We start from the raw sequence: 12,464 nt of genomic DNA, 5'->3' as shown, positions 1-12,464 counted from the left end.
AAATCTCTGTAATGGCCACCACGTCATAGTTCCACGTACTTACCCATGCTCTAAGTTCATCACCCTTGTTCTTAATACTTCTTGCATTAAAGTTGACACACTTTAGCCCATCCAATTGACTGCAATTTTGCCCTTTCAACTGCCTGTCCTTCCTCACAGTCTTTCTACACACTGCATCTACTTGTACACTAAATTCACCAACTTCTGACCTATCACTAAGGTTTCCATCCCCCTGCCAAGCTAGTTTAAATCCTCCCCAACAGCTGTAGCAAACCTGCTCACATGAATATTGGTCTCCCTCCAGTTAAGGTGTAACCCGTCCCTTTTGTACAGGTCGTACCTTCCCCAGAAGAGATCCCAGTGATCAACAAATCTGAAACCCTGGCCCCTGCACCAACTCCTCAGCCACTCATTCATCTGCTAAATCAACCTTTTCTTACCCTCACTGGCACGTGGCACAGACAGCAATCCAGAGATTACTACCCTTGAGGTCCTGCTTTTCAGCTTCCTTTCTAGCTCCCTATATTCCCTGTTCAGGACCTCATCTCTTTTCTGACCTATGTCATTGGTACCAATATGTACCATGACCTCTGGCTGTTTGTCCTCCCTCTTCGGAATGCTGTGGACCCAATCAGAGACATCCCTGACCCTGGCACTGGAGAGGCAACATACCATTCGGGAGTTTCTTCACGTCCACAGAATCTGCTGTCTGCCCCCACTTACTATGGATTCTGCTATCACTGTCGTTCTCCTCTTCTCCCTCCTTCCCTTCTGCGCCACACAACCAGGCTCTGCCAGAGACCTTGGCACTGCAGCTTTCCTCTGGTAGGTCTTCCCCTTAACAGTATCCAAAACAGTATACCTGTTATTGAGGGGAACGGCACCGGGGTACTCTGCACTACCTGCCCATTCTTCTTCCTTTTCCTGACAGTCACCCAGCTACCCGCATCCTGCAGCTTAGGAGTGACTGCCTCCCTGTAGCTCTTATCTATGAGGTCCTCGTTCTCCTGTAGGAGCCAAAAGTCATCCAGCTGCATCTCTAGTTCTCTAACACGGTCTGTAAGGAGCAGCAGCTGGACGTACCTCGTGCAGATGTAGCTATCAGGGAGACTGGAGGTTTCCCAGAACTCCCACATTGCACAAGATGAACACACCACTGACCCTGGAGCCATTCCAACTACTCTGACCTGGCACTAAAGAAATACCAAAGCAAGAAAGAAAGAAACTCACCAGAGACTTGCCTTCGTCTCTGCCTCTTCTCGCTAAAGCCTCTTGAGCCAAAGCCTCAGTCCCCCACTCCAACCCCGGTCTACACTTATACCTACATTCCCTTTATTTGCTGCTGTTATTTAGCCAATCAGCTATTAATAATTTGCAAGCTCCTGCAAGGTGAAACTTACAAGTACACGCACAGAGGCTTGCCTCTTTTCAAAGCGGCCACTACAAATAGGTGGGGAAAGATTTAAAAGAGACCTGAGAGGTAACTTCTTTACACAGAGGGTGGTGAGTAGCTGGAATGAACTGCTAGAGGAAGTGGTCGAGGTGGGTACAATTGCAACATTTAAGAGGCATTTGGATAGATACATGGAGGAGATGGGTTTGGAGGGTTATGGGCCGATTGCAGGCAACTGGGACTAGCAGGGGAGATGCTGTTGTCAGCATGGACCAATTGGGCCAAAGAGCCTGTTTCTGTGCTGTATTACTCTATGACCTCTGAATCTCTTCCCCCCCCACCCCCCCCGCTTTAAATTTATGTTCTCTAGTTTTATCTATCTATGGGGAAAAGTTTCTTGCAGTGTACCCTATTTGTACCCCTCATAATTTTATACCTCCGTTATGTTCCCTCTTAAACTCCTTCATTCCAGGGAGAACAGACCCAGCTTCTCCAGTCTCTCCTCATAACTTAACTGCTCCATCCCAGGCACCATCCTGGTGAATCTCCTCTCCACCTTCTCCAGCACTATCACATCCTTCCTTTATTTCAGTGACCAGAACTGCAAGTGGTTTTCCAGCTGAGGTCTGACCGTGGTTTTATAAAGTCAGAGCATAAACTCCCTCCTGTATTCAATGACCTGAATAATGAAGGCCAGTATCCCATATGCCTTCCTTGCCTCATTATCCACCTGTGTTGCCATCTTCAAGGATCTATGGACTTGCACACAGAGGTCCCTCTGTTCCTCAACACTCTTAAGACCCAACCATTCATGGTTTCCCATGACCTAACATTTGTCTGGATTAAATTCCATCTGCCATTTTTCAGCCTATTTCACCAAAACGTCGACTTCTCTCTGCAGTCTAAGACTACCTTCCACAGTATCAACAACTCTGCCAATCTTCGTGTCATCCGTGAACTTACTGATCACGCTTCCCACATCCACATCCAAGTCATTCACATATTACAAACAACATGGGTCGCAGTTCCATTCCCTGTGGAACACCACTGGTCACAAGCATCCATTCGCAAAAGCAACACTCTACCATCGCCCTCTGTCTCCTATTGCCAAGCCAATTTTGGATCCACTTTGCCAACTTTCCCTGGATCCCATGGGTCTAAACCTTTTGAACTTTTCTCCCATGAGGGATTTTGTCAAAGGCCTTACTAAAGTTTGTGTAAATCACAATTACTGCCCTGCTCTCATTGATGCACTTTGTTACCTCTTCAAAGAATTCAGTCAAATTGGTCAGACAAAATCTGCCCTTGATAAAGCCATGTTGGCTGTTTCTGATTAGTCCGTGCCTTTTCAAGTGACCTTTAATCCTATCCCTCAGATTTTTTTTCCAGTATCTTCTTTTTCCCTGTATGAAATGTCAAATACTAGAGGGCATAGCTTTAAGGTGAAAGGGAGAAAGTTTAAAGGAGATTTATGAAGCAAGTTTTTTTTACACACACAGAGAATGGTGGGTGCCTAGAACACGCTGCCAGGGGAGGTGGTGGAAGCAGATACCATAGCAGTGAACAGGCAGGGAATGGAGTAACGTAGACCACGTGCAGGCAAATGGAATTTGTTTAATTTGGTATCGTGGTCGGCACAGACATGGTGGGCCGAAGATCCTGTTCCCCACAACTGATGTTGGGCTCACAGTCTATAGTTACCAGCTTTTCCCTGCTGCCATTGTCAAAAAGGGGGACCATGTTTGCTGTCCTCCCGTCATCTGGTACCTCGCTTGTGTCCAGTGAAGATTTAAAAATCTCAGCCAGAGGCCCAGCAATCTCTTCCCTTGCCTCCCATAGCAGCCTGGGATAAATCCCATCCAGTCCTATGGATTTATCCACCATTAAGCTCGTCAAGGTATTAAGTACGCCTCTTTATTTGTGGAGATTAGACCAGACTTTCACCTACTCCTTTACTGAATTCTCCAACCACAAAGGAATGCTGATGAAAAGTATTCATTTAGGATCTCACTTGTATTTTCTAGCTCCACACACAGATTACTACTGTTGTCCCTAGTGGGCCATACTTTTTCCCCTGGTTATTCTTTTGCCTTTAGTGTACTTACAGAATGCCTTCAGAATTACTTTAATCCTGTCAGTGGTTTCTCATGAATCCTCTTAGCCTCCCTGATTTCCTTTTAAAGCACCTCCCTACACTTTTTAAGGTCTTGACAGACCTCCCTTGTCATTAGTTCCCTGTACCTATCTTATGTTTCCTTTTTTTTCTTTTTGTTCATCCCTCAATATTCCTTGACATCTAGGTTTCCATGTATTTGCTACTCTTGGCTTTTACCTTAGTAGAAACATATTGGCCTTAAACTCTCACTTTTTCTCCTTTTGAATGCTTCCTACTGTGCAGATGCAGGCTTACCTGCAAGTGAACGCTCCCTTTGCTAGATTCTCGTGTTAATGAAATTGGCCTTCCCCCAATTTAAGACCTTTACTACTGTCTACACTCCTTGCTGCCTCAGAAAAGCAGCCAGCATAATCAAAGACCCCTCCCACCCCAGACATTCTGTCTTCTCCCCCCTTCCATCGAGTAGAAGATACAAAAGCTTGAAAACACACACCACTAGGCTCAAGGACAGCTTCTATCCTGCTGTTATAAGACTATTGAACGGACCCCTTGTACGTTGAAGATGAGCTCTTGGCCTCACAATCTACTTTGTCATGGCCCTTGCACCTTATTGTCTACTTGCAATGCAATTTCTCTGTAACTATAACACTATATTCTGCATTCTGTTATTGCTATTCCATTGTACTACCTCAAAACTACTTATTTTTTTGAAATGATCTGTATGGATGGCTTGCAAAACTAAGTTTTTCTTTGTATCTTGGTACATGTGATAACAATAAACCTATACCAATACTGATCCATCCATAACACTTAATATATGGGTTAAGATCTCTAAAGTGGCCACTCATTGACACTCCCTCCACTTGACCAGCTACATTCCCCAAGATAAAGTCAGGTAATACTCCTTCCCTCATTGGTCTATCTACACACTGTGTCAAAAAGCTCTCTGAGACACACCTCAAAATTTCTGCACCCTCAGCCTTCAATGCTAAGGCAATCAGTTAATATTTGGGAAATTGACCTTCTAGGTAATGGAGATTGTAGGTTTGGAAGCTGCTGCTGGAGTACCATGAAACTGCAGTGCAATTTGTAAATGGTACACACAGCAAGTAGTGGACGGCATGAGTATTTAGATTAGTGATAGCATGCCAATCAAGTGGGTTGCTGCACTCAAGCAAGCAAAGCATTATATTATAGTCCTGACATGCCTTGTAGAAAGGGTTTGGGATGTTGGGATGCCTGTCACTCTGTGCAAGATACTCATCCTTTACTCTCCAGGTTGTTTATTTTAATTTTTGGTCTCCCAGGTGACCACCAGGATATTGATGTTGGGGATTGAACAGTGGTAAATGCTGTTGAATGTCAAGGGTAGGTGATTAGACTTTTTGTCTACAAATAGTTCTATCTGGCACAAATGGATGTTACATGCCACACCAGACCAATCCCTAAACAAAAACCTGAATGTTGTTCAGGTCTTGCAGCATGCAGTTGTTATCTGAAAGGTTACAAAAAGAATTCAATGCTATCCTGACCTTGGGTGCAGGACGGGTCGAGGATTTGGTACCTGACTTTGTCATAGTCATAGAGTACTACAGTAGAGAAACAGGCCGTTTGGCCCATCTCGTCCATGCTGACCTGATCTTCTGCCTAATTCCATCTACCTGCACCAGACCATATCTTTCCAAACCACTACCATCCATGTACCTATCCAAACTTCTCTTAAATGTTACAATTGAGCCTGCATCTATTCACTTCTGCTGGCAGCTCATTCCACACTTGCACCACCCTCTGAGTGAAGAAGTTTCCCCTTACATTCCCCTTAAATATTTCACCTTTCACCCTAAATCTAGTTCTAGTCTCACCCAACCTTAGGGGAAAAAGCCTGCATGCATTCACCCTATCTATACTCCTCATCATTTTGTATACCTCAAAGTTCTCCCCTCATTCTCCTGCACTCCAAAGAATAGAGTCCTAACCTATTCAACTTTCTCCTATAACTCAGGTCCTCAAGTCCCGGCAACATCCTTGTCAATTCTATCTGTGCTCTTTCAAGCCTATTGATATCTTTCCTGTAGGTGGGTGACTAGAACTTCAGACAGTACTCTAAATTCAGCCTCACCAATGTCTTGTGCACCTTCAACATAACATCCCAAGTCCTGTACTCAATGCCTTCATTCATGAAGACCAAAGTGCCAAGAGCTCTCTTTACGACCCTATCTACCTCTGATGCCACTTTCAAGGAACTATGGATCTGTATTTCCAGGTCCTTCTGTTCTACCGCACACCTCAGAGCCCTACCATTCACTGTGCTAGTCTTATCCTGGTTTGTCCACCCAAAATGTAACACCTTACACTTGTCTGCATTAAATTCCATCTGCCATTTTTCAGCCCATTTACTTAGCTGGTCAAGGTCATGCTGCAGGCTTTGATAGCCTTCCTCGCTGTCCACTATGTCCCAAATCTTGGTGTCATGCACAAATTTGCTGATCCAGTTTACCACATCATCTAAATCATTAGTATAGATGATGGATCCAGCACCGATCCTTGCGGCACACCACCAGACACAGGCCTCCGGTCAGAATGACAACCATTTACTACCACTCTCTGGCTTCTGCCGTTAAGCCAATGTTGAATCCAATTGACTACTTAATCCTGAATGCTAAGTGACTTAACCTTCTGAACGAGCCTCCCATGTGGGACTTTGTCAAAGGCTTTGCTAAAATCTATGTAGACAAGGTCTACTGCCTTTCCCTCATCAACCTTCTTGGTAACCTCCTCAAAAAACTCTTAAGATTTGTTAGACATGACGTACCATGCTCAAAGCCATCTTGACTATCCCTAATCAGACCCTGTCTATCCAACTACTTGTATATCCTGTCCTTTAGAATACCTTCCAATAATTTACCCATGACTGACATCAGGCTCACTGGCCTATAATTTCCCGACTTATTTTTAGAGCCTTTCTTGAACAACAGAACAACATTAGCTATCCTCCGGCACCTCATCTGTGGCTAAGGACGTTTTAAATATCTCTGCCAGGGCCCCTGCAATTTCTGCACTAGCCTCCCACAAGGTCCAAGGGGATACCTTGTCAGGCTCTGGGGATTTATCCACCTTTATTTGCCTCAAGACAGCTAGCATTTCCTCTACCATAATCTGGATACAGTCCATGACCTCACTGCCCTTTTGCCTCAGTTCCATAGTCTGTGTGTCTGTCTCCAGAGTAGATACAGATGCAAAAAATTAATCTAAGATCTTCCCCCATCTCTTTCAGCTCCATGCATAGATGACCACGCTGATCTTCAAGAGGACCAATTTTGTCCCTTTCTATCCTTTTGCTCTTAATATAGCTATAGAAATCCTTGGGATTCTCTTCCACCCCGTCTGCCAGAGCAACCTCATGTCCTCTTTTTTGCCCTACTGATTTCTCTCTTGTGTTCTCTTGCATTTCTTATCCTCCTCAAGCGCCTCATTTGATCCTAACTGCCTATACCTGATATGCTCCACCTTTTTCTTTACCAAGGCCTCATATCCCTCAATAACCAAGGTTCCCTAAACCTGCTAGCCTTGCCTTTTATCCTAACAGGAACATACAGATTCTGTACTCTCAATATTTCACTTTTGAAAGCCTCCCACTTAGCAAGCATCTCTTTGTCGGAAAACAGCTTATCCCAATCCATGCCTGCCAGATCCCTTCTGATGCCATCAAAATTGGCCTTACTCCAATTTAGAATCTCAACCTGAGGCCCAGTGCTAGGCTTCTCCATAATTATCTTGAAACTAATGGAATACTGATCAGTATGTTCCCCCACACACTTCTGTCACCTGCCCTGTCTCATTCCATAAGAGGAGATCCAGTATTGCACTCTCTCTGGTTGGAACCTCTACATATTGATTAAGGAAACTTTCCTGAACACATTTGACAAACTATATCCCATCCAATCCCTTTACAGTATGGGAGACTTAGTCAATATGTGGAAAGTTTAAAATAACCTACTATCACAATCCCAGCGATCTGGCTTCAAATCCTGCCACTGTCTATAAGGAGTTTGTACATTCTCCCCATGTCTGCGTGGGTTTTCTCCGGTGCTCCAGTTTCCTCCCACATTTCAAAGATGAGGTTAGGAAGTTGTGGGCATGCTATGTTGGCGCCGGAAGTGTGCCGACACTTGCGGGCTGCCCCCAGAACACTATGCAAAAAGATGTACATCAAAACACAGTGAAATACATGTGACTAATAAAGAAATCTTATCTTATTTTCCTTGCAACTGTCTGCTATCTCTGTACAAATTTGTTGCTCTAAATTGTCATATAGACCCAAAGTCATCTGGAACAGAACCAGGCCCTTTGGCCCACCTAGTCTATGCTGACCATCAAGCACCAATTCACACTAATTTCACTTTGTTATTCTCCCCACATTCCCATCAATACTCCCATAGGTTCTACCAATCATCTAGGCACTAGAGGGGCAATTAACCGACAAACATACATACTTTTGAGATGTTTGAGGGGGGAGATCTACATGTTCACGGTGAACGTACAAACTCCACACAGACAGTGCCCAAGGAGGTGGAGTTGAGAGTCAGAGTGTGATCTGGTCAGTTTTTGGTATTGGTTTATTATTGTTACTTGTACTGAGGTACAGTGAAAAGCTTGTCTTACAAACCAATCATACAGGTCAATTCATTACACAGTGCAGTTACATTGAGTTAGTACAGAGTGCATTGATGTAGTACTGGTAAAAAACAGAACAGAGTAAAGTGTCACAGCTACAGAGAAAGTGCAGTGCAATAAGGTGCAAGGTCACATCAAGGTAGGTCGTGAGGTCATAGTCCATCTCATTGTATAAGGGAACCGTTGAATAGTCTTATCACAGTGGGGTAGAAGCTGTCCTTAAGTCTGGTGGTACATGCCCTCAGGCTCCTGTATCTTCTACCCGATGGAAGAGGAGAGAATGGCTGCTACACCAAGACAATGAGAGTCCAAGGAGGGTGTCTGTGATGTGCTGGGCTGTGTCCACAACTCTCTGCAGCTTCTTGCGGTCTTGGGTAGAGCATTTGCCGTACCAAGCCGTGATACATCCAGATAGGATGTTTTCTATGGTGCACCTGTAAAAGTTGGTGAGAGTCAAAGGGGACAAACCAAACTTCTTTAGCCTCCTGAGGCGCTGGTGAGCTTTCTTGGCTGTGGCATCTACGTGATTTGACCAGGACAGGCTGTTGGTGATGTTCACTCCCAGGAACTTGAAGTGGTCAACCCTCTCGACCTCAGTACCATTGACGTAGACAGGTGCATGTACACCACCCCTTTCCTGAAGTCAATGACCAGCTCTTTAGTTTTGTTGACATTGAGGGAAAGGTTGTTGTCATGACACCATTCCACTAAGCTCTCTATCTCCTTCCTGTACTCCGACTCATCGCTGTTTGAGATACGGCCCACAACGGTGGTATCACCTGCAAACTTGTAGATGGAGTTAGTTTTGCCTGATTTGCTCTTCCCTGTGCCATGTCAACTGTCTTCTGTTTTTCAGGTGATTGCTGAAAGTCTGGCCATGGCAGTGAAGTGCATAGTGACAGTGGTGTGCATCACTCTTGTACCACACTGGGGTCTCTACGTATTTTCTCTGGCGCAGGTGATTGACAACATTCTTGTTTATTTTGACAGGCTAGAATTGCAGAGCTCTGAACTCCTAATTTATTTAAGGGATACTGACTACATGAAGTAAGTTTGCTGATCACAATTGGCAGCTTGTGATGGAACGGTAACAATAATAGCCTTCGCCTGCATCCTACCCCTTAAAGGGTGTGTTACTAAGACAATGTTTTGTTGAACTGAGCACCTTTAATATAGTGTAGCTACTGACTCATGCTGTCCCACTGCTCCTTCCACATAATCCTACAAAAGATTTTCAAGAATTTTATTCAATTCTCTTTGAAAAGTACTAAACCAAAAGGAATGTGGATGCTGTAAAAATGAAGTAAAAATAGAAAACACTGGAAAATCTTGGCACTGAGGCAGCATCTGTTGCGAGTGAAATAGTTAATGTTTCAGAACAATGACCTCAGAAATAAAACAAGTGTCAAGATATAGAAAAAGTAGGGGGAGGAAGAGAGAACAAAAGAGAAGGTCAGTGAAATGGCAGAAGAGATTAAATCACCAAAAGGGTGATAAGGGAAGGTTGCAAAAGTCTCTAGAGAATATCAGATCAGACTGATTTTCTGAAATATAAAAAGAAATGCGGAAGAAATGATGGAAATGCTAATGTCTGAATGTTAAATCCAGTTGGCTGGCAGTTCCTGTCAGAAGATGAGGTGCTCCTTCCCAAGTTTGTGTTGAGTTTTATTGTAACACTATAGGAACTCAAGGATAGGAATCAGAGTGCAAGTGAGATGGAAAAGTAAAATGTCAGAACATAGATATGGAACATAGAACAGTATAGCACAATAACAGGCCCTTCAGCTCACGATGTCTGTACTGACTGTGATGCCAATTTAAACACCAGATCTACCTGCACATGGTCCATATTCCTCCATTCCCTACTTGTTCATGTGTCTGTCCAGATGCTTCACAAACGTTGTTACTGTATCTGCTTCTACCACCTCCCCTGGCAGTCCATTCCAGGTACTTCCCACTCTATGTTTATATTAAAAAAAATGCCGGACAAATCTCCTTTAAATTTTCCTCCTCTCACCCTAAAGCTATGCCCTCTAGTATTTGATAAAATAAGATAAGATATCTTTATTAGTCACATGTACATCGAAACATACAGTGAAATGCATCTTTGCGTAGAGTGTTCTGGGGGCAGCCCACAAGTGTCGCCACTCTAATGGCGCCAACATAGCACGCCCACAACTTCCTAACCTGTACGTCTTTGGAATTTGGGAGGAAACCAGAGCACCTGGAGGAAACCCATGAGACATGGGGAGAACGTACAAACTCCTTACAGACAGCAGCCAGAATTGAACCCGGGTCGCTGGCGCTGTAATAGCATTACACTAACCTCTACACTACAGTGCCTGCCTAGGAGAAAGACTATGTACCCCATCCATGTTTCTCTTAATTTTATAACTTCAATCAGGTCACCCTTCAGCCTCCAACACTCCAGAGAAAACAGTCCAAGTTTGTTCAATCTCTCCTTACAGCTAATACACTCCAAGCCAGGCAACATCCTGGTGAACCTCTTTTGCCTCCACTTCCTTCCTGTAATTCAGTGACTAGGACTGAACAGTACTCCAATGCACCTCAGAGCTTTATACAGCTGCAAAATGACTTCAACTTTTATGCTCAATTCCCTGACCGATGAAGACAAGCATGCCATATGCTTTCTTTACCACTCTATCTAGTTGTATTGCCACTTTCAGGAATTATAGTCTTGGACCCAAGATCCCTCTGTACTTTAGTGCTCCTAAGGGTCCTGCCATTTACTATCCACTTTGTTCTTACATTAGACCTCCCAAAGTGCAACAATTCATTCTTGCCTGGATTAAACTACATCTGCCATTTCTCTGCCCAAGTATCTATATTTTCTGTATCCTTTGATGACCTTCCTTGCTATCTACAACTCCTCCAATTTTTGTGTCATCTGCAAACTTGTTAATCAGACAAGGCCAATTTCGGATCTAATGTACCAACTCATCATAGATTCCATGTGACTTAATGGATAAAAAGCTTAGTAAGGTGATCACAGTTCAAGCAAAGACTGCACAAGCAGAAAGGAAATGAGTGACTGCTAGGCAGAGTGGAGGAAAGCAGGCAGTGCAGGAATACCCTGTATCATTCCCTATCTCTAGTAGATATCCTGCACTGGATGTTGTTTGGGATGATGGGTTCTTGGGGGATTGCAGCAAGAACCAAATTTCTAGGACCATGGTGGCTCTGCAGCAAAGGATAGAAGGAAAAAGAGCGGGAGAGCTACACTGCTAGGGGATTCAACTGTAAGGAAAACAGATTTGAGTCACAAAGTCACACAGCACAGAAACAGGCCCTTTGGCCCAACTGGTCCATGCCGACCAAGATTCCCATCTAAACCAGTCCCATTTGCCTGCGTTTGGCCCATTATCCCTCTAAACCTTTCCTATTCATGCACCTGTCCACGTGGCTTTTAAATGTTAATGTACCTGCCTCAACCACTTCCTCTGGCAGCTCATTCCATAAACTGACCTCCCTGTGGGTGAAAGTGTTACCCCTCAGATCCCCTTTAAATCTTTCCCCTCTTACCTTAAATCCGCGCCCTCTGGTTTTAGACTCCCCGACCCTAGGGAAAAGGCTGTGACCATCCACCTTATCTACACCCATCGTGTCCTTTGCGCATGCTCACAGGGTAGAGTGCCACCATATCCCTATCGATCTTCTCTCTGTGCATGCTTTTAAGTTAGAGCGCCGCTGTTTCCCTGTTGATGTCCTTCTCTGTGCATGCCCACAAGGTAGGGTGTAGCTGATCTCCCCTCTGCGCACGCCCACAAGGCTGGGGCCGGTCCACCCTCTCTTGCCACTGGGGCGCTGGGCTCCCGGAGCCGCGGCCCCTCCACCACACCTGGGAATGGAACCGGGTTGGTGGGACGAGACTTTCTGTGGCCTCAAACATGATTCCAGGGTGAGATGTTGCCTCTCTGGTGCTGGGGTTAGGAATGTCGTGGAGCAGCTGCAGAGCACCTTGAAGAGACATACCAGTAATCATGGCACATGTTAGTAACAACAAGATGGGTCAAACAAAGAGAGAGGTCTTACAAGGTCAATTTGAGTAGAATGTGAAGGTTATAGTCAGATCACCTATGACCTTATTAACTGGTGGAGAGGGCTAGAGAGGCTAAAATTTCCCCTTTCAGGGGAATCTAGAACTAGGAGCATATTTTCAAACTAAGGAAGCACCCATTTAGCATAGATGTGGAGGCACCTCCTTGGAAGGTCATGAATCTTTGCAGCCCAGTGCCCCAGAGATCTGTGGATGTTGTCATT

The 12,464-nt window shown here is 44.6% G+C and overlaps 1 protein-coding gene across 5 annotated transcripts in view; it reads left to right on the top strand.

Moving 5' to 3' along the window:
* Positions 1 to 12,464, top strand: part of rft1 (RFT1 homolog) — a 93,917-nt gene that overhangs the window by 19,198 nt on the left and 62,255 nt on the right. For 4 of the 5 annotated variants that reach the window (XM_052018440.1, XM_052018436.1, XM_052018439.1 and 1 more), the window contains one exon: positions 9,040 to 9,141. The exons of the other annotated variant lie outside the window; for it this stretch is intronic. In XM_052018440.1, coding sequence (XP_051874400.1) covers positions 9,040 to 9,141 — 102 coding nt within the window. The remainder of the gene's footprint in view (positions 1 to 9,039; positions 9,142 to 12,464) is intronic. 5 annotated transcript variants of the gene reach the window in all.

The sequence above is a fragment of the Pristis pectinata genome, chromosome 6 (genome assembly GCF_009764475.1).
Source record: "Pristis pectinata isolate sPriPec2 chromosome 6, sPriPec2.1.pri, whole genome shotgun sequence".
NCBI lineage: Eukaryota > Metazoa > Chordata > Chondrichthyes > Rhinopristiformes > Pristidae > Pristis > Pristis pectinata.
Note: the sequence above shows the minus strand (reverse complement) of the source record. Positions and strands in the feature narration are given on the sequence as shown.